The 23,435-nt window shown below is 44.1% G+C and overlaps 1 protein-coding gene across 21 annotated transcripts in view; it reads right to left on the minus strand.

The window, feature by feature from the left end:
• Positions 1-23,435, minus strand: part of ABLIM1 (actin binding LIM protein 1) — a 295,428-nt gene that overhangs the window by 115,960 nt on the left and 156,033 nt on the right. For all 21 annotated transcript variants that reach the window (XM_039546125.1, XM_039546132.1, XM_039546129.1 and 18 more), the window contains 2 exons: positions 19,049-19,232; positions 15,087-15,196 (listed from right to left, as the gene is read on the minus strand). In XM_039546125.1, coding sequence (XP_039402059.1) covers positions 15,087-15,196; positions 19,049-19,155 — 217 coding nt within the window. In that variant the 5' untranslated portion in view covers positions 19,156-19,232. The remainder of the gene's footprint in view (positions 1-15,086; positions 15,197-19,048; positions 19,233-23,435) is intronic.

Genomic DNA, 23,435 nt, shown 5'->3' on the forward strand with positions numbered 1-23,435 from the left:
TTCTGCGTGTGCTCCCATCCCTCCCCCTCCAACCCCACCCAAATTTTTCTCTTTCAGGTTGTCAGCATTTTAAAACTCTAGCTACTGGGAGACTGGGCAGAGCTGAGATAGGGGATATTGTTATGCTGGAAGGTGTTAATGGCTGCCATCAACCAGTTCTTTGGTCTATAGCCACCACCAGAGGTGCTAACCAGATGACAGGGGCTTTGTCTCTCCCATTACTCCCTTCTGGTTCTTCCAATTTTCCCCCCAAATCAACAGGGTTCTGGCCATTAACGCCTAGAACTTTCGCTGATATTCTGGAATTGATCAGATGTGACGCTCAAAAGTTACTGTGAAATGGACAGAATGCTAAAGATTTGGGAGTTAGACCCTGCTTTACTTGGCCAATACACCGCATGCAAAACCAGTTCTCCAGATCCTAGGGCATTGTCTACACTACAAAATTAAGTTGACCTAAGTTAGGTCAACGTACAGCACCACCATAATTACTGCCATGGTTCATGTCCCCCTCTGTCGGTGGGGCATGACCTCACCAGGGGAGCTTCCACCTATTTAACTGTGTGGGGCATTGTGGGACACTGACAGCTGGACCTCCACCCCTGCCCCAAAGCCAACCATCCAAGCTGTCAGCCCCAAGCAGGACTTACATCTGAAGCCCTACTGCCCTGGGGATAAACAGCTGGAGCTGTCACTGCTCTGTAGCATAGACCAAGCGTAAGTGGTTCTCTTCACAGTAGCACTCTGAATTGAATCCAGCATGCTGTAGGATTTCTCAGTAATGCCACTAGTTGAATAGCATGGTGGATTTGCAGGACAAACTGTATAGCTGTAAACATCCCCCATATCGTAGCAGCCATCACTCAGCCACCGTTTGCAGTGTTGTTGGAACTGTGTTGGTCCCAGGATATTAGAGAGACAAGGTAGAGGAGATATTCTTTTATTGGACCAACTTTTGTTGGTGAAAGAAGACAAGCTTTTGAGCTAGAGAGACAGCTCTTCTTCAGGTCAGCTTTGTGTAGTTTGAAAGTGCGTCTCTTTCACCAAGAGAAGATGGTCCAATAAAAGATACTACTTCACTCCCTTGTCTCTCTGATCACGCAGCCATCTCTGCTTCTGCAACACTCCCAGGCCTGCTAGTCCCTGAAACAAAAGTATGGGATTCTTGAAGCCATGGGAGGAGGTAGTGCTTCATTGGTTGCAGCATCTCATGGCCTGGGATACAGCAGACATTGGGCCAGATTCTGCTAATATCCTGCTCCGAAAGCCCATCTGATTTCATGGACCTGCTTATGGGGTCAGAGACCATTCAGTAAGAGTAAGGTGGAAGAAATCTAAAAACAGTCACAAGCTATCCAGCTCTGACATACCCAGTAAATGGGACAACACGTAAAGCCTCAGCATAAAACAGCTGCTGGTTCAGGTCCTGCGGGAACAAAAACTTTTACCTGAACACCCTTTGGGCAGCAGCAGCACCTTGAAATATGAAAATTGGGGCTGTGAAAGAGATCAAAGGAAGCAGAAATTCCTAACTTAAGCCTGATTCTCTGTCCTTAATTGACACCCACATACTTATTTATTTTTGCACAAAAGGTGCATTAGAATCTGGGTGGCAGAACCAATTTCAGTTTTAACTGAGCGTTAGGTATTCATTGACCTAAACCCACAACATCCTTAGAATTGAGGGGACACAGCATCTAAGAAGAGGCACACAGCACACATAGGATCAGGACCAGAATCTTCTCCACTGAGTATCTACAGTGAACATTGTTCTCCTTGGCCAGTGAGAGGTGATACAGAAGCCAGCAGCAGGTACTGACAATGCCATTAGTACTATGCTGCACTATATCCTTTCTGATCATACCGACTCATTCACACAGGCTCCTGTTTCTGAACAAGTTGCAAACACTGCAAACTAGCCCCTGCAAACACTAACACCTACCCCCAGCACAACCACCTCTGTGTCATCACTTCTGGAGACTATCTTGAGTAAACTTTCATTGTTGTGTTTGGAGAACACTAACCCAAACACGACTAATCTCCGGCAGCAGCAACGAGATAAACTGCACTTTTTATGAAGGCTTTTTAATCCTGATAACACCAGCAATCCAAGACCTACATTACGCCATGCCTGGAACAACTAAGTATCTTTCCCACATGCCCCTGGAGAGATCTTGGGTTCCTGACATACTTTTCCTGAATGTGACAGCTGAGCTTCCAATGTTCCCAGAACTGCCACACTCATCTCAGGGGATCCTTTTCCTGGAAATGCACTTACATATCTGCTAATGCAATGCCCAGTTATTGGGCAACACTCCACATATTCTACTCCTGGGGGAACTCTGCACTACTGAACGTGCACATAATTAACGAGCCCCACACATTTTTAATTTTTTGCACAGAAAAAAGTGTCTGCCAAAATGCTGCTGCAGTTCTGCCTTTTGCCCGCCAGATGGCGATGTGGCAATAGAACAAAGCAGCAGATCCCAGCCAGTGAGGGAAGAGAGAGAGCCTGCCTTCTTCACAGTGGGCCAGGGGTCAGGAGACAGGGGCTATGGGGAGACAGACATCATGGGGTGCTGGAGGGGTCCAGACATGGGCTCGTAAGGGCAGGTGGGGGAGGACAGACTGTGGCAGGGGCTGAATGGGAGTGGAGGCACAGGACCATGAGTGGAGGGAGGTGCAGGGCCACATGGGGAAAGGGGTGCAGAGCTACATAGGGATGGGGGTGGCTGGGTGGGGGCACTGACACATAGGGACAGGGGTGCAGGACAATGTTCCCTCTAATTTTTCCATGTCCAGGTGCGGAATGAATTTTGTTATGTGCACCAATATGGAGTCACCTTCATATTGGTGCACATAACAAATTCATGTGATGGGGTGGGGCCGAGGGGTTCAGAATGTGTGAGGGGGCTCAGGACCGGGGCAGAGGATTGGGGTGTGGAGGGATGAGGGCTCTGGCTGGGGTTGTGGGCTCTGGGGATGAGGGGTTCGGGGTGCAGGAGGGGGCTCAGGGCTGGGGCAGAGGGTTGGGGTGCAGGCTCTAGGGTGGGGCTGGGGATGAGGTGTTTGGGGTACAGGCTGCCCTGGGGCTGCAGTGGGGAGAGAGGACACCCCCCAGCCCTCTCTCACTGCAGCTGCAGCTTGGGGCTGGAGGAGAGGCGCCTCTCCCCCACTGTGGCAGCTCTGGCGGGGTTGGGCCAGGCCGAAGGAGTGACTCCTCTCCCTGGCAGCTCTGGCAGGCTTGGGCCAGACAGAGGGAGGGGGATCTTCTCCCGCAGCAAATCCGGGGCAGGTCCCCGCTGAGATTGGCAGGGAGGGGCGCCTCTCCCGCCATGGCAGGTCTGCGCTGGTGCTGGGGGGACGGAACCTCTTCCTGCCGCAGTCTGGAGCCCCTGCATGGGGCTTAATAGGCAGCTGCACGGCCACGTGTCTTAGAGGGAACTTAGGTGCAGGGCCACATGTAGAAAGGGGGTGCAAGGATACATAGGGGTACAGTAACCTCTGGGGACAGGGGCAGATGTGCCTGACTGAATAGGAGTGGCTAGGGGTCAGTCAGTATCTGCATAGAGGAAGCTCCCCAACAATCCCTCCTCGACCCCCAAAAAAACCTGTTTCATACTTTTCCCTCCCATAACCAACAACCCTCCAAGTTCACACACAGGTTCCTTCCCAGAAATTTACTTCCCTCTCCCTCAGCTCCTCCATTACCATGACTCCCCCGAGCCTTTGCATTGCTTCTGAGGGGTGCAGGAAATACGGTTCTGTATTGTAGTTCTAATGAATTATTACTCAGAGTTCTATATTAATATGCCTAGTAAGGAATCTATTTGTCAAAAAACATTTCCTGAAACTTTTTTTCTTGTCTGTATTGTTACAGAAATACTTGCTGACAGGTATTTTAAAATAAATGACCAAAAATAATTGAAACTGGTGTGATTATACTGTTATTTTGACAAATAAAATGTGCAGAATGTTGCGGAATTTTAAAATATTGTGTGCAGAATTTTTAGTTTTTTGGCACAGAATTCCCCCAAAAGTAATATTCTTTTGACTGGTACTTTGAATAATGCCACTATAGAAAGAGCAAATATGTATCAATTGTTTGATTAAAGGGCTCAGAGCAGGGTTACATTAACATCAAAGAATTATAGTATACAGACTACCATTTTTATGCACTATTCACAATTGTTAATGAGCCCATTAACATACTAAAAACAAGTCAGAATATTAGCTAAAAAGACAGACTCCAGTAAACAGATACACCCCTCTGCCAAAAGCCTACGTGAACAGCTCAGCTTTGCACTATCCCTTGAAGATTAACAAACTGGCTCTGTCAGACCAACGCCCTGCCAGAAACCCCCATATGTACAAATTTAGAACTGCTAGCAAAAGCACATCACGTGCCCTCAAAAGCGCTGGTGATAGATAGGGAGAAAGGCACTATCCAAAGGGTGACATACAGGGCTTTGCAGATCAGCATCAATGCCAGGCTTGCACCTGGAAGCGAAAAGAAAGCCAAAGCAGTCTGCAGAGCACTGATGAAAACGTGTTCCTCCTGCCTATCAGCCCTGATTTTGCACCTGAGGAAACTGCCAAGTGGTTTTCAAGGATAGCCTTATGTTCAGAATATGGAGATCTGGTCTGGATAGCAGTGATAAGACCCACATCAGGAAGGAAGGGCTGCCTGTGCCATGCCTAATGCACACAGACGAAAAAGGCATTCCTGGCCAATGAAGCCATTGTCACTACCATTATGCATATACAGGGTATGCGGTACATCTGCTGTAAATAACCACGGACAGTTTCCAAACTAAGCTTGTACATGTGGAGAGAAAGGCTTCGATTCAGACCCCGCCTTGCATCCTGTCTTTACTGAAGTGCTGGACAAGTGGAGGGGGAGAAAATACCAAATAACCACTGAGCAATCAATCTTTGCTCCACCCTAAATTATCTACCTTGGAACACTAGCATCCTGGCTGATGTGAAGGAGCTGGGGTCACTGCCTTTCCTCTAGGGCATCAGTCAGTCGTTCTCAACCTTTTCTCTACCGTGCCTGATTCTAGATCACTCCCAGGCCCCCTTCCCATCTGCCCGGGATTGGGTCAGGATGCTCCAGTCATTTAGTAATATGGGAAGGGCAAAATGGTTGCAACCCCGCACTGTTGAGTTATTCCTCAATATCAGCTATGAGCACCACACATCGGAAAGAAGCATTGCAAAGGAAGAGCTACATCCCACGATCCCCCTTGAAATGCCAAGACAAAAATAAAAAGGAGCAAGGTTTAGCAAAGTGCTTTCATAACTTGGGGTTAGCTCACCAGAAGTAGTAGGGACAACTGCACAGCCTGCATACTAGAGACCAACTAGGGGTCAAAGGCAGAGCTCTGTCTACAAAATGCCATCCTAGGGACGGCCTGTTCGGGACAGGGATGAAAATACAGAACAGTGGGAAACACTAAGAGATTGAGCAGGCAGAGGCGTTCCTTGAGCCCAGCATGATTCTGTTGGAGGTAGACCTGGTTGGAAAACAGAATTTCCATCCCACAGGAAATTCTGAGATTTCAAAATTGGTTTTTATCTCAAATCAAGATCAAGAGTCAAAAATCTCAAAACGTTTTGTGGAATAGAAATTCTGTAACATTTTGATTCTTGAAAACTTTAGTTTTGTAATGTCAAAAAATTATGATAAATATATTAAATATATGTAAATATAAAATATTATAGATCTTTAATATTATATTAACATCAAGTCCAAACACGTTAACTTGACGTCAAAAATGTGAAGCTCTAAGTGAAACGAGAGAGAACAAAATACTATTTCAATTTTTAATCATTTGGAAAAAAATTGTCGAAAACACCACCAGAATCACCACATTGCCAAAAAACATTTAGATTTCAGCAAAGCTGCATTTTCTAATGGAAAATTGTTCCACTGAAAAGTTTCTGACTAGTTCTAGCTGTAAGGACTCTTACATTCAATTAGAATGCTACTCTGCTTCCTGGTGCATAGGAGTTAGAATTCTAACAGTACTGCACACTTCCATAGCATCTCTCATTGCAGAATCTCAATGCATTTTATAAGCAGTGATTAAATTAACCTTCACAACAGCTCTGAGAGTTAGGACTCATGTTACCCATTTAGCAGCTGGATAAACTGAGGCTAATCAATTGATATGTCCATAGTTACAGCACAGCAGTGCTGGAAACCAAACCCTGAAATCCAGATTCCTAGTCCTCAGCTCTACCATTGCCAGGAGGGAAGGACCAGGAAGCAGGCTACCAAAAGAATAAAACTAAAGAATTCACATGGTGCAAATGCTTCTAAGACTAGGAAGTATACTGCAAATCCCCCTAGATTAAGGTACAATTAGAATCATAGGCGTGACGCACCAAAATCATTTAGAAAGATTAACCTGATGATCACCAGAGTGAGTGATCTAATAAAACTTCAGCCAGAATTAGTAATCCAGAGTATGCTGGCTCTTGCCAGAAAGGAAGTTGTGTATGAACTCTGTGTCAGCTCATTAATGCACATGAATTTATTTGATGTGAAAAGGGAGGTGAAATTTCAGATTCACTACATTCCTAACATGCAAAGCCACTGAAGGCTACAGGGTTACAAGGACATTACAAGGACAAGTCAGTGACCTGGTGCTGTGATGAGTTAAAGAGGAATATATAGGATTGACTGGTGCCTCTTGTTAAAAATCCAACAGATCCCAAGCTCTATCCTCTCTCTGTACACGCACAATGTTACCTGTGGGTTTGGAAGAGTCATAGTTAAGTAAGAGATTTCTGAGAACCAAAAGGGCCATGCTCTGCCCTCAGATACACCCACTAAAGTCAGTGGAAATTGTGAGTGCCTATCCTGAGGCAGAATTGGGCCCATTGTCTTATTCTGAGGCATGGCTGTCCGTGTGCCAAGGGTTTGCACAATACTCAAACACTGCAGTTTTTAACATGCATTAGGAAATCAAATGATATTTCCTTAGAGTGAACTCAGAAAAGTCAGCCACTAGAGTTGGACGTTGTTTAATATCCTTTTTGCAAGCAAAAGTTACTGCAGACCCTTTGCTTGCATATATCATGGCCAATAATTCCTTTTCAAGTTCTAGATTTGTCCTTACAACAAACTTCAAATTGTGAGGAAGTTTCAGGGCTGCTTGTGAAAGAAGCAGAAGGAGCTAAATTTTGAAAATCCTGGGCAGAATGTGGCTAAACACTGAAAAATTCTAGTTGCAGACGTTTCACTGTGGCTACAATTAAAGGGAAATGTTACATCCATTTTGTTCAGACTAGCAACCTGTAAGGGAAGAAGCAGCAGTTATGCCTGTGAATAAACCATCCTATATTTTTGCTGAGTATATGACAGCTCTCTCAATACATAATAAAAAGGGAAATTACTTGTGAGGTGACACTGACAGCATCAATCAGGTTAAATCCTGGGTTTAATGTGTTAAAAATTATCATCAGAAAGTCAGTCAGTGTTTAATGGTGACCTACAAAGGAAATTTTAATAATTGGACCAGTTCTTTCTTTTTTATTCTTTGTTATGTAGAAAGATGACCTGAAAGGGTTTGTGGTTTTTGAGGGGAGGTAGGGTACAAGAGGGGTGATGGTTGATTTTTTCCAGCTTCCATTTAACCTCAGGCATATCAGGTACGTAAAATTATTTGATCCCAGTTTTACTGGAAGACTTGTTGGAAGTCTCAGTTCATATACAGAATGGGAGCTCTATCATATCTTAACGAAAGGAACAGGGATGCTGAAACAGTAAATGATAGCCTCTCTCCCAGGTGCTTATTAGATATGGGGGGGGTTTATTTGTATTCAATAGGGCCTTAAAGACCCTATCAAGTTCAGAGCACCCTGCCCCGGAGAGCTTACATTGTAGGCGTGGGACAGGGACACACACAAATGGGGACAAGTATCAAACAAACAAAAAGAGTAACTAATTACTACAGTTGTGCATGGAAGTTGGTTATGTGAGTTGGTAACTGGCACCAATTTTTGGAAATCACGGGCCATGTCTTGTCTGCATGGGAACATACTTAAACACAGTAGCATGTGTCGAATAATAATAGTAACATAGTTGTACTGCACCATACACAATATGAAGTAACCCAAATCAGTTTGGCCCAGAAATTCTGGGTGTTCCTTTGTGTGGTATCGCTTGGCACTTCAGCATAGAATGGGCACACCATTATATATTTTCCAAAGGCAGAGAATGCCGCTTTAGTGGATTTATGCTCCATTTTCAGGCAACCCCCACCCCACATTTTTCCAGATGCAAACTATGGCCTGGTGAAAGCCTGGTGAAAGCAATCCTTCTGAGCTGTGATTTGGAAAGGGAGTTAGGATAGTTCTGGGTGTACAGTCCTGTGAAGTCTGGTTTTCATTTGATATGGAATAGCTCAACAAATTGGGACAGTTACCCAGGTCTCCCAAGCCCTAATCCCTAGACAATCCTTCCTCTCCACAGAGTTGCATAACCCTGCAGCCTCCTCAAAAAGCAACATTGAGGCAACAAGCCAGGATTAATACAAAACGAAAACCAACCAAAAAACCCAACAACACACTTCGGCTCATTGTTTCCCGGTCCGAAGTACTGTAGGTCTTCAGAGAAGCAGTGTAATCAACAATTCTACAACAGGACTGTTCATTAGGACTTTGGTGTAAATAGGATCAAAAATATTGTGGGAAAGAAGCTATCATGTAGCAGATCTGAATACAACTTGAAAAGCACAATGCTCACTACCAAACATACCAATTACATTGCTGCCAAAAAGATGTCAAACATCCCCCACAGCCACATTGGGGAGACAAGATGAACCAAGATAAATGTATGTATATAGGATTCTGGATAATACACCACCACGAAATAAAAAAGTTGGGGAAAAAGGTGCAGAGGAAAGTGATCAGAAAACTGTATAACTAGATGTGGTAGAAAATACACACACAATAATAAACTGGACAGAACTATCCCATTCTTACTTATCCACAGGGAAGGTAACTTTTAGTGTCTTTTGCAGGGGGTTTAACTTTTAAGGCACAAGAGTCTCCAGCAATGCACTTTTAAAATTCCAGTTGATGTCCCTAAACCCTCTCCCCACCCAGCGTTGGCATCTTTAAAATGCCATTACTTCTCATCACATTTGAGCTACTAGGCATCTGGCTATATATCCCCTCACCTTTGCAGATCACTTCACATTTATCAAGTTGTCAAACGAAAAAATTAAGGTACCAAACACAATCCATTACATTTTCAGAGCTATTTGCAGGCATTTACCTCATTCTCTGTTAACATCAATAAGAATAAGAATAATTCACCACCTAGGGGTTGGGATATTTAGGGGGCTTGTGTGCTTACATTAGAAATGATGACTACTAGGACTTTGCTGCTGTACTTTGAAAGAGGAGGAGGTTCAAGGAAACCAGAAGAAAGAGGTACAGAAAAGAGCCTTACTTGTTAAAGATAATGTGTTTGGAGTTGAGGAAATACATCAAGCATGTAAAAGGGGTAAGGTTGTAGTAGGGCCCCAGGTAATTCCAGAGACAATCAAGAGATGAATTATTCAGTAGCTTTTCCTTCTGATTTCCACTGATATTGCATTAGAGAAGGTTGCAGTAATATTAGGGTTATCTTATTAAAGAGAATTAACTCTTGTATATAAAGAGACATTTGCTTTCCCTTGAAACGTTCCATGAAAAGCTATCAACTTGCCTTTCATTTGTCTGAACTTTGAAGTAACATTGATGAGCAAACTGCATGTTAATATCATTGTAAATAAAAAAATAAAATAAAAAAACACTCTAGTGGGAACTGTGATGGGGCACCCACCCCACTCTGGCCTGTAAGGGGTTAATAGAGCCATAAGAAGGCTGCTCAGGACACAGCCAATAGAAGAGAGGCTGCGAAGAGCAGCCAATCTGGGCTCAGCAGGCCCATATAAGAAGAGCCGCAGGGCAGAGCAGGGTCAGTGCCTCCCTGGAGCTCAAGGAGGGAGGACTGGATGCCTTGCAGGTGGATGGAAGCTAGCACTCTGGACAGAGCAGTGCTGGGCAGAAACAAGGGATCTCCTGGCTTGCTGCTAGGACTAGCATGTTGAGGCCCTGAGGTAAGGGCGAAGAAGGTGTTGGGGCCATGGGGAAGTGGACCAGGGAAATGTACTAAGATAGAGGTGATACAGCAAGTGGTTGCCATGTACAATGTCCCTGGACCGGGACCCGGAGTAGTGAGCGGGCCCAGGTCCCCCACTACTCACCACTGGGGAAGTATCTGGACCGCTGACTGCAGGGCCCCCGAAAGGGGGGAGCACAGAACATGACAGGTGGGGGGGCTGTGTCTTGAAGATGATGCCACAGTTCTCGGAGCAACGTGGGTCCGGGAGCAGATGGAGAATGTGTACTGACCAGCAGTGCTAATCCCCAAGACAGCCAGCAGGAGGCACCAGTGTGCCGAGTGGATTGACATCAGGCAGTCAATCCTGACTTTCAGCTACCACATTCCTCCACCCCCACCTTTACTTTCTTTGAAATAAGCTTCCCTGTTAATCTACTTAAAAATAACAAGGGGAAATTGACCACAGTACATGACATAAAAGAGACACATTCAAAGAATGAGATTCTCTTCTGAATGGAATTGCTTTACAAACATGACTGAAAAGAAGGGAAAAGACATTAGGAAAGACTGATGATTGACTCAGCCTGCAGGAGCAAGTGGAGATGATCTGCAATATTTTACACTAGTTACAATTTACCCATTGGTGCTGGCAAGATCTCTCAGCTTTTAAGTCTACTGTGCCACAGAGTTGAAGTGACAGTCACCTGGCATAGCTTGGAAGAAATACATTAAGAGGACTCTTCATTAGACTCTCTGAGCCTTATGAACACATCCTGCACCCACCTTTATTTCTCTCTTTTTGGTAAAACTTTGCACTAAAATGACCAGAAACTCCAGAAATTATAACTGTATCTAGATACAAGTCCATTCGCAAAATCACAAGACATACACAGGTTTCCAAGCAGTACATTAAAGCTCTTAGGGGCTCTTTTATGGTGGTTTTACAGCACTTAGCACAGTGGGAGCCCACCTCTCATCAGGATCTCTATGCGCAAGCATAATACAAAATTCCTGTTTTCTGTGGTCTCTTAGAATGCAGGAAATCAGAAATGTAGAACTGGAAGGGACCTCAATAAGTCATCTAGTCCAGTCCCCAGCACAGTGGCAGGATGAAGCAGACTATCCCTGACAGGTGATGGTCTAACCTTAAAAATCTCCAATGACAGAAATGACTCCCTAGGTAATTTGTTCCAGTGCTTAACTACCCGTACAGTTAGGAAGTTTTTCCTAATGTCTAACCTAAATCTCCCTTGCTTCTTGTCCTATCCTAAGTGGTTAAGGAGAACAATTGATCACCCTCCTCTTTATAACAGCCTTTTATGTAATTAAACTATTATCATGTCCACTCTCAGTCTTCTCCAAGCTAGTCAACCCCAATTTTTTCCAATCTTTCCTTATAGGTCATGTTTTCTAGACCCTCATTAATTTGTTGCTCTCCTCTGGATTTTCTTCTATTTGCTCACATCTTTCCCAAAGTGCGGTGCCCAGAACAGGACACAGTACTCCAGCTGAGGCCCTATCAGTTCTGAGTAACTCTTACAACACTCCTGCTAATACATCCCAGAATGATCACTTTTTTGCAACAGAATTACATTGACTCATATTCAGTCTGTGATCCATTATAACCCCACAGATCGTTTTTTGCAGTACTCCTTCCTAGGCAGTCCTTTCCCATTTTGTATTTGTGCAACTGATCATTCCTTTCAAATTGTAGCACTTTGCACTTGTCCTTACTGAATTTCACCCTATTTAAGTTAGACCATTTCTCCAGTTTGTCAAGATCATTCTTTATTTTAATTCTGTCCTCCAAAGCGCTTGCAACCCCTCCCAGTTTGGTATCATCTGCAAACGAAGTGTACTGTACCTGTTATGCCATTATCTAAATCATTTATGAAGATATTGAATAGAACTGACCCACGACAGATCCCTGTGGGATCCCACTCAATATGCCCTTCCAGCTTGATTGTGAACCTCTGATAGCTTCTCTCAGTACACTTTTCCAGCCAGCTGTACACCCACCTTATAGCAGGTTAGTCTAGGCTATATTTCTCTGCACTGTATATGGAGAAGGTCATGCAAGGCAGTATCAAAAGCCTTACCAAAGTCAACATATACCACATGTACTGCCTCCCCCTATCCAAAAGGCTTGCTACCCTGCCAAAGAAGGATATTAGGATGGTTTGACATGATTTGTTCTTTCAAATCTATGACTACTGTTACTTCTCACCTTATTTTCTTCTTCTAGGTGCTTACCAATTGATTGTTCAATTATGTGCTCCACTACCGTTCCAGTTAAGCTGACTGGTCTATAATTTCCTGGGGTTGTCCTTAATGCCCTTTTTATAGATAGGTACTATACTTGCCCTTTTCCAGTCCTCTGGTATCTCTTACATGTTCCATGAGTCTCAAAGATAATTGCTAATGGCTCAGAGACGTCTTCAGCCAGTTCCTTAAGTATTCTAGGATGTATTTCATCAGGCCCTGCTGACTTGAAAACACCTAGCTTGTCTAAGTAATTCTTAACTTGGTACTTTCCTATTTGAGCCTGAGATCCTACTCCATTTACACTGGTGTTCAGGACATTAGTTGTCAAATCCTTGTTAACTTTTTGATGAAAACTGAAACAAAAAAAAAAAAGGCATTTAACAATTCAACTGTTGCTGCATTTTCTGTTATTGCCTTCCCCTTCTCATTGACTAGTGGGCCTATCCTGTCCTTGGTGGTCTTCTTGCTTCTCACATATTTGTAAAATGCTTTCCCTAGCTAGTTTAATCACATTTGTGCCTTGGCCTTTCTAATTTTGTCCCTAAATGTTTGTGTTGGTTTTTCACATTCACTTATTTTGTAATTTGACCTAGCTTCCACTTTTTGTATGACTCTTTTTTCAGTTTCAGGTCACTGAAGATCTCTTGGTTAAGCCAGGGTGGCCTCTTATTGTACCTCTTATCTTTCCTATACATCAGCCTAGTTTGCTGTTTTACCCTCAATGTCTCTTCAAAAAACTGTCACCTCTCCAGAACTCTCCTTTCCCTTAGACTTGCTTCCCATGGGCTCCTACCTATCAATTCTCTGAGTTTCCTAAAATCTGCCTCCTGGAAGCCCATTGCCTTTATCCTACTGTTTTTCCTCCTACCATTCCTTAGAATCATTAACTCTATCATTTCATGAAGCATTAAAACTAGCAGAAAGTTGCTATAATAGATTACAAGAACCATTGTAAACATTTTTTCTGAAGTCGCAGAATCTGAGACTTTCCAAGACTGCTGTGACTTATGCAGCAGCCAGTGCGGCAAGGGCAGTCTCGGGCCACCGCAGCCTCCCAGCAGCAGCAGGAGTTTGGATGTGGGAGGGAGATCAGGGCTGGGGGTTGAGGTATGGAAGGGGGTGAGCGCTCTGGGCATGCTTACCTTGGGGACTCCCCAGAAGCAGTGACGTGTCCCTCGGCTTCTAGGCGGAGGTCCGGCACTCAGGGCAGTGCACGGAGCCTCCCTGGCCGTGCCTCCGCCTAGGAGCTGAGGGACATGTCACCGCTTCCAGGGAGCCACGTGGAGCTAGGCAGGGAGCCTGCCAGCCCCGCCAAACCCCCCTCCACCCAGTAGCAGCTTGTATGATCATAGAGGACTATCCTCCCTAACAGACAATAACTCAAGGCGTTGATCCCCACGTGGATCTCTCGGATCCTAGGTCATTCCCATGTCTGCAGTACCTCTGGGATATTTACATTAGTTCATAAGGCTTCAGAAGTGTCTCTGGTATTAAAATACCAGATTGTCCCTTAGATCTCCTAACAGCCCTAAAGGTAACTGTATTCTCCCCAACTGATTCAGTCCCTGCACTTACAATTTATAAGATGACTCACTTCCAAGGCATTTCATGACACTGGGGAGAGAGTATATCTAGTAAATTATAGAGAGACAAGGAGTAGAGAGACCAGGTTTTCATTTTCCACTTCAGTAAGTGACTGATCTTAGTCAAGTCACATAACATCTGAGCCTCTGTTTACTCATCAACAGAATAGGGATATAAGCTAGATTTACCCTTACTTAGCACTTTTCATCCTAGGATCTCAAAGCATTTACCACTCTTTCCCCCAAAACATAGAGCAGTTTTCCTTGCACAGGTCCAATACAGGCAGGGAAGTGGTAAAAGCATCAACACTTGGGATTTAAAACTAGACTGGATAAGTCACTAAAGAACGTGCTGCAGGGAACAACGCTGCATTCTCAAGAGAGGAGTTGGAGCATTTACAAGGTTTTTCCATCTCTAACTTCAATGATGCCCATGGATAAAAATCATTGTTACCCTGTAATATATTGTAGATGGGTGAACTTTTATTTGCTTTAAAAAGCATTCAAATATAGGAGCAAAGCACATACATTCTCTAATCCCCTTATCTCCCTTCCCCTCCCCCAAGCCTTTATAAAAATATCTCCTGAAATTTTGTTCACGTAAGTATCATTGTACTGGAGGCATGATTCAGACAATCATAGTGGCACTATTTTTAGAAGATAATGTGATTACATTAAATGTTACAGATTAGAGGCAAGAATGTATTTCCCTTGACACCACCCTCTTCTGAAACAGAACACTTAACCCAGTGCAATTACACATGGGAAAAACTATGACCAACAAATTCTGAAACATCATCTTCACCATTAATAGCCCGTTTGGTGCCTATTAAAAGAACACTGACTGTTTCTTTCAGAATAGCTTCAGACAGATGTTGGGGTGACTCAGTTTGGATTGTAACTTGTCAATGTGGTGTTTGCCATCCACAGTAACAAAGGTCTTTCCAGGGCCCTTGCTAAGTAGTAATGGGTTCCCAGAAATCAGAACTTAGCCACAATCTTCACAACAAATAAGGATCAACCAAGTTGGTTTCAAAACAACTAAAACACATGGCAAACTTCTGAGGCTCCTGAACACATGAGAAGCTGAGGAAAGACTATGGCATACTTACTGCTTGAGCTGGAGATCTCTTTTGGACTGGATGACATTGGCTGAGCACACATTTGACAGAGACAATCCCTTCCATTGAAGGTAACCCGGTCTCCTGGTGGAAACGGGCGTCTGGAGAGAGAAAGAGAAAAGTGAGTTTTACTCAAGGTTAATTCAGCAATTTAATTCTCTTTCCCACCTCCCGAGTCTGCCGCCTTCCTGTGGTGCAAATCAATATCTTACAGACACTACGTCTGAAATGCAGCCATGGCAAAGTCAGGCAGCTGGGTGAAAGCCAAAGGTTTCTCAATTGTGAGGAGAGCAGAGATTAGACTGGCTGGTATTTTGGTTTCCTAAAGATATCAGATGCACAGTATTTAAAGAGAAGCAGACAGCTGAGTTCACTTAGACTCAACAGCTCCAGCAATGATAGGCTCAGCACGTCACTAATGGCACCCAAAAATAGGGAGGAGCAGGCAAAAGGGAAATGGTGGATGGACAGCTCCCAGGGCTGGTAAAGGAATAGAGTTGTTCAACTCAAAGGTTCACCAAACTGGGCTAGGTTCAGTGCCTGAAAGTCAGAACTATGACTACAATGGTCCACATGAAATGAGTTGGTGGCTACACGCCAGTTCCTAGAACTTTAAACAGGTATCCGCATTACAAAACCACCCCCACTGTGTCAGTAGAGGAGAAGGGCCACCCCAAAAGCAAGGTTGAGGTTTGCTGGTGGGGCAGTAGGAGAGAAGCTTGCAGTGCTGCTGAACCTTGTGGTACCCTGTAGCGGGGTGATCACCCTGCTCTGGCCCTGGAAGGGTAAAAGCAGCCCTGGAGAGGCTGCAGCAGGTAAGAGCTGTGGCTGGGGAAGGCTGATTGGGGAAGCAGCCTCAGCTGTGGCCATGCCCCAATCAAGCCGCAGCTGGCCCTATAAAAGGGCTGCTAGCCAGAGCTCAAGAGTCTCTCTCTAGAGGTTGAGAGGGATGGGCCTGGCTGCTGGGAGCTGAGCAGGGTACCTAGACTGCAGCAGGGCTGGGGAAAGGCCACAGGAGCATCTCAACCCACCCAGAAGTGTCCATTAGCAGGAGAAGTGTCCTTAGCTACATGCTGCCTGCATCTCAACCCACCCAGAAGTGTACATTAGCAGGAGAAGTGTCCTTAATAAATTAGCATCAGTTTCTTTCTGCAAAGCAAACAGTTAAACATCGTGGATGACAAGTCTTTTATTCGTTCCACACAAGTCGACGGGCTACATTTTATAGACAAGTTTCAGGCCATCATTTACTTTTACTGTATTTAGGAAATACTCCTGTGACCTACATGGGATATAAATTCTTCAGTGCAGTGCCAGTCCATTCACATTGGTATTTTTAAAACTAATGACCAGAACACTTCGATCAGGACTTGAAAACTTGACCAGACACCTACTCGACACTGGACTACATTTACTAGTCCAAGGGAGCTGTGAAAGGCAAGAGTGGTAATTCAGAAGCCCTGCCATCCCCCGATAGAGATGCAGAGTCCTCACTTGAACCCTGCTTAATGGCTCCTCTTTCATATCAACCTCTAGGTATCAGATAAATTTAGCCTCCTTCTCATTCCCACCTCTAGCTGGTGGAAGGGAGGAGCCTCTCCCCATTCCAGAGCTTCCTGGCTGCTGGAGAACTTTACTGCTCTACTCCTCAGCAGGGCTACTGGCTGCTGCAAGCAGGAGCAATTGTAACTCAGCCTAGACACTTTCTTTTGGCTTCTCCTCCCCTGTGCCTGTCTTTGCTGCTGCTCATAGCAAAAGATGGGATGGTGTCACTGCGATCTACATGCTTCTGACTAAAAGAAATGAAACTGACTCATCTTGTTCATTTCAGCCTGTTTCTGCTGAGAAAACTATAAGCAGCAGCAGCACCTCAACTGTCTGCAAACTCAAGAAGGTACCACACTGCATCAGTTTACTTCCGGCTCATTCTGGAAGATTATTTTTACAATCAAAGCCTGGAAGATTTATTTCTTCTCGTTTTTGCTTTTTAATGAAAGCTTGGATTTCTCAGAAACAGATAGCTTCGGTCCATCTCGATGCTCACCAGGAAAAACCAAAATGATACGGATCAAAATATTTCTTCAGTAATGCTGATCTCTACTTGGGCTGAATAGACAAGTAGTATTTAATCTCTGCTGGAACTGCTCAAATGAAAGAGCCTACAAGCATTACACACACACACACACGTTGTCCCAGAACTTCCAACATTCAGCGATAATATCCTAATGAGAGTTAAAAATCATACCAAAAAAAAGTTACAGCTTATTAAACTTTCCACACCCAAGATGACTATTGGCTAGTAGCAGCTGCCTTCTTTCTTCCTTCATTCATTCTCAGCAGACATCCAATATGCAAAGAGGCCAAAATTCAGTTTCTCTTGGTCACTGGCAGAATAGAATGAAATAAAAATGGATCTGAAACCTAATGGAAGTAGCATCTTCTGAAACAGTAATATCTAGTGTGAAAAATAAGGAATTACTATTATATTTGCATTGTGATATCATTGAGAGGCACCAAGCAAGGATCAAGCGCCCATGGGGCCAGGAGCTGGTAACATAACAGAAGGCAATTCCGACCCCAAAGAACTTACAATCCAAGTATAAGATGAGACAATGGGTGGATACAACAGACAGGGTGAGGGGGGAGCACAGAGTGAGACTGTGACAGTTATTAATACACTAAGCATCATGCACAGCACACCACCTGGCTAGCCATTGAAATGTGGGAATTTTTTCCAAGTCACACCAAAATCAAACTGTAATTATAGACCACAACTTAGGTCTTGAAGGTGTTAACACTCCATCATGGGAGCTGATCTCTGATTGAAGCCTCTAATCACTACCACTACGCCAATAGTTACAATTAAATTTTATTCTCCATACCATATACTACTGTTTCAGAAGATGCTACTCCTGTTACATTTGGGATCCATTTCTCCTTTTGTTGGGTCCTTCCAGTGACTACAATAAATTCAATAAAATCACTTTGACCTTTGCATATTGGATGCATATGCATATTGGATACCCAATAATACCAAGTACTCAAACCAAAAAGACTTCTTTACTTTTTTCTTTCAATCCCAAACAAAATACAGAGAAGAAAGTGATGAAATGCTGATGCTTTGTTTAAATTTCTAAGCCATATCATTCTATTCACAGAAAGAGTGTTTCTTTGACTGAAACCGATGACAATATTAGTTGACCAGCTGCCTGGCTGAAAAAGAGCATTAAACTATGTCAGAGTGTAAGGGTTGGGAGCAACTGCAGACCAGCTGAGGCAATATTTCCAGTCCCCAGCAAGAAGAGTAAGCCCAAATCCTGAGAACATTTAAGCACAAGTAATTTGACCACACAAGTATTCCCAGAGATTCATGTGAATAAAATTAGCTTGTACTTTAGTGAGGGCCACTCTAGAGCTCCTCCTAGTGACCAGAGGGGAGTGTAGCAGGTGTGAAGGGAAAGAAGGACTGGGAGCTTGGGGCCCCGACCAAGAAGAGCTCTTTTTGTAGCTGCCTAAGAGTCACTAGAGCTCTCAGACAGGAAAGGGTGGACTAAGTTGGAACTAAGTAAGTACCCAACCCTGAGACAAGATTTCTTATTTTCAAACGTGGCCCTTAAAAGCTTCTGTTTCTGAGTTCAGCCAAATGGGAAACCCAGTATTGAAATGCCCTTTATAACCTATCCCACGCAAAGCCGGATGTTAAATTCCTTCCTGTGTGACAGCAACAGTGTGGAGAGGGTACAGGGCATTATACCTAGCAGCACAGCTTTGCTGGTCGATGCTTTTCAGATAAACTAATGGGCATTTTGAACTCCCTAATGTTCCGGTGACAACAAGTCATTCCCAATCAAGCACCTTCTAATAGAAAAAAACGTCTTTAGAACTGCGTGCTGTGGCGATGCAGTTCTCCCTGTGTTTCATGTGATAGGGTTAACAGCAGAGAAAGGACTCACTTGCAAACAGTGCAGGCAAAGCAGTTCGGATGGTAGGTTTTTCCCAGAGCTGTCACTACTTCTCCTTCCACGAATTCCCCACAGCCATTGCAGCGGGTTCCATACATGCGCTGGTAATCCACAGAGCAGAGGTATTCCCCGTTCTTAATGAAAAAACCTCCTTGGGCCAGGTCACAGCCACACACTGGAAAAACAAAACAAGCACAAATCAATTACAACCCAAATCAGGCTGGCAGGTTGGAAATATATAGCTGTACAAATAGCATCCTCCCCCATATGCTTTAGATCTGGGTTATGTCACAAACGAGATGAGTTTGGTAGTCTCAGTCCCCTCTATAACAGACCTGTGTCTTCAGCCCAGCACATGACGTGGTGAATGACTGACATTCTCTGGCTACAAGAGGTTGTTCTCTGGCATAACAATCTATGGAAGCCTGCACAGCAGCAGCTTGTTGGAAGGGGCCCCTAGCCACTGTCAGTAACATGCACATTATAGTTCACCAGAGCTGCAAAGAAAAACAGTTAAGAAAAATAAAATAGGAGAGTCTAGATTTTATATTGTTAAAGGATGTAGAAGATACTGGCTGCAAAGAAACTGGCTTCACGTTCAGCAATTACTAAGGGCCATGCTTTTATTGTGAGTTTCTGCAAACACTCACCCATGCAATACACTTTGCCATCATTATACCTAATCTGATTTTAAGACATTGCAGATTCCGTGCAGATTGCATTGTCCAAGGGAACGTGTCCTTGGGAGCCACTGCAATGCCAGCACAGAGGTCTACAGGATTTAGAGTTACAGCGATTGCCTTTTTTTTTATTAAAAACACAAAATCCTGAAGGCAGATCCTTTGAGTGAAACTGCTCCGGTTGAATTCCAGTGAATGCACACACAATATCATCTAGCAAATGCCTTATGGCCAGTTTTAACTGAGGCTACACCCCTTTTGTTTCCCAGTTTTGATGACTGATATGCATGGTGCAGTAGCGTGGCACTGGGCCAGTGTTTCGGTTTTGTTGTAGATGCAGGTGCACGCACTTGGAGGCAAGCGCTGAAGGAGAAGAGGCTGACCCTCCTCAGATACCGTTAGTGTAAATTTCTTCCTGATCATCAGCAATTTACGTCTTTACTGGGAAGTGGCTGCTTTATGTTCTGTTCGCTCTCACAACTGATTCACGAATGCAGGCCTCAGGGGCAGGAGACTGCATGGCAATACAGGGCTGGAAAAGTTGCTCCAAGCTGGGAGGGGTTGCAAGTACTTTTGAGAATAGGATTAAAATTCAAAATGATCTGGAGAAATGGTTTGAAGTAAATAGGATGAAATTCAGTAAGGACAAATGCAAAATATTCCACTTAGGAAGGAACAATCAATTGCACACATACAAAATGGGAAATGACTGCCTAGGAAGGAGTACTGCAGAAAGGGATCTGGGGGTCAGAACAGTTCACAAGATAAATAGTCAGTGTAACGCTGTTGCAAAAGAAGTGAACATCATACTGTGATGTATTATTAGTAGGTGTCTTGCTTACACTCAAGCAGTAATTCTTCTGCTCTACTCCAATCTGATTAGGCCTCAACTGGAGTATTGTGTCGAGGTCTGGGTGCCACATTTCAGAAAAGAAGTGGACAAACTGGAGAGAATCCAGAGAAGATCAACAAAAATTATTAAAAGTCTAGAAAACAAGACCTGTGAGGGAAGATAAAAATTTTTTTTTTTTTTTTTTTTTGAAAAGAGGAAAAGAGGAGGGGAGAGGAATGACATGGTCACATGAAACATTGACAGAGAAAAAAGAGGGAAAAAGTTTTTTTTTTTTTTTTTTCTTAAGACAACAAAGAAAGGGCAAAAAATTGCAATAAGGAGGTTGACATTAGAAAAAAAAAAAACTTCAACTGTCACTGTGGTGATTAAGCACTGAAATAAATTGCCTAGAGAGGAGGGGGAATGCAGACCAGCAATGGCGTTTTTTTTTTTTTTTAGACAAACACACCTGTCAGGGATGGTCTAGATAATACTTAGCTCTGCCATGAATGCAGGGGGACTGGACTAGATGACCTCTCAAGGTCCCTTCCAGTCCCATAATTCTATGAAAAAATGACTAATCCTGCCCCTGAACTGGAGGTCTGTGTCGATGTGCAAGCCCCAGAGATCCTGTCACATAGGGCATTATAAGGCAAGGAGGCCTCTTCCTGCCCATGTAACACCACGCTGAGAACAGTAAAATCCTAGAAGAGAAACAGCAAATTTGAGCAAGATGTTTGGTCAAGAGTTGGGTGCAGTGACTGAGAGTGTACCTAAGGACCTGTTCTTTCCAGCTCCAAGAGAGGCACTGCAGACTCCAGTGAGGAGGGCCTGCAGAGCAGCGATGGCACAGAGCAAAGCCCTTTGATGAAGGGAATGGTTAGAATGTGGGACTGGAGTCTGAATTTCTGTAATAAACAGTCATACCCAGCTCTTGTGTAGTGCTTTTCAGCAGCGGAGCTCACAGTGTTTTACAAATGAAGTATTATCCCTATTTTACATGTGGGGAAACCAAGGCACAAAGATGAAGTGACCTGCCCAAGGTCACCCAGCTGGCTAGTAGTAGAGTCAGTCCAGTGCTCTAGCCACTAGGCCACAACTGACTAGTGCTTTCCTCTGTTGCACTGTATATCCTTTGGTAAGTCAACTTCTCACTAAGCCTCAGTTTCCCCACCTGATTCACGGGGAGAGTAATACTTCCCTGCCTTCCAGGGGGTTGTGAAGTTTCGGTGACTGGTTTGTAAAGCACTCTGAGATCCCTGTCTGGAATGTGCTATACAAGCAGTAATATTTTTTCCATGCAACAATGGAAGTTGCTGGAATTATTCAGCAGAAAAATCATGCAGATGCAATCAGCAAGGTAACTTCCTCAAGGAACACAGTATATAGAAGGAAACCAAAAGCTAAATCAACAGGGGCAGGGAGGAAAATTCCCCACGACACCTGGGTCTGGGGTCTGACCTTCCCAAAGGCATTCTCCCAGCTCCGTGTGCCAACTTATAGTCCTTCCCCCAACCACCTGTGCAAGAGGAGCAGGAAGAAGCAGAGCTAAGGCAAACCCCTTATGGACTGGTGGTTAGATAATGCCTCCTACCACAGGTCACACACAGCATCTCTCCGGACCGGTCTCCAATTTCACTGAAAAGCCAACAGCCAGAACATAATGTCGAGTCTGGCTCCAATACCTTAAAATACCGATATCTGCTTGGATGGCTAAAGCTGATATCTGATTACATGACCCAAGAGGATGGTTGCATACAAAAAAAAAAAGATTATAAAATGCTCCCATCTCCTTTTTTTCTTAATCCAACTGTGAAGCTGCAATAGAGTGTTGAGAGCCTGGAGCTACAAAAAGAGTGCAGGGGAGGGAGGAGGGGAGCAACCATGGTAGGTCAAATTTAGAACCTCTTACCCTTGACAGTGTCCCTTTAAGCCTACTCATCAGGCACATGCCATTCCTGAGGGGGGCTAGTGGTTTCAGTTTCTCAAAGGTACAGTCAGACAGTAAAGCCAGCTTACACAAGACATGCACCCACAGCCCAAGCATCCCACCCTTCTCCCTTTCACTCGTCCAAGGTAGACTTGGCCTGTTCCAGAGTCTTGCACCAAGGAATGCAGGAGAAAGAGAGACAACTCTAAAAATAGAACAGATTTTACTATTTAATGTACTAGTGCAGTCTGGCAGGAATGATTTCTTTGTAAGTGCATGTCCCATTTAAGAGGCTTTCATGGCTGGCTGGCGTTTCCGTCCGAAAGAATGAATATCTTAGAAATGTTCTCTGGTTTAGGTTAAGGCCCCTTCCCCTGCCACACGCACCAGCGGATAAGACTGGGTCACTCTTCTGTCATTGCATAAACTTCTTCCCACTGCTTAAACACTTAGCACTACTTTCCTCTGGGCTTTGAAGCTGTTGGGTGGCTGGGTGCTAATCCTTTGGGGGTATGGGGAGCAGATAATGGTGCAGATGGAATTTCGTCATGTCAGACCCCCTCAATATGAAATGAGAGAAACTGGGCAATCATAGCCCAGGAAGTTCTGATGGGCTGCATCACAGTTAGCTCAGCCTATACAGTTTACGATGTAAGAGAAAGAATATTACAGTTTGCACTGAACAAGGCAAATGTTAAAGTCCAGACATGCATGTGTATTCTGGACAATTTGCCATCATAAGCATGTTGAGCTGCTGATTTTGCAACCTGGAAGTTGTTCGTAAGTCTTTTGTACTGGTTATCCGTGTGCACGTGTCACATCACCACCACATAGATTAGACAGCACTTTGATGCCAACTGATGGCTGCATAACATGCAATTCCCTACAACAGAGAGTTTTACTGACAAGGATGTAATTTACCGATTTTACTGGTAA

Source organism: Mauremys reevesii, linkage group 7 (assembly GCF_016161935.1).
Source record: "Mauremys reevesii isolate NIE-2019 linkage group 7, ASM1616193v1, whole genome shotgun sequence".
NCBI lineage: Eukaryota > Metazoa > Chordata > Testudines > Geoemydidae > Mauremys > Mauremys reevesii.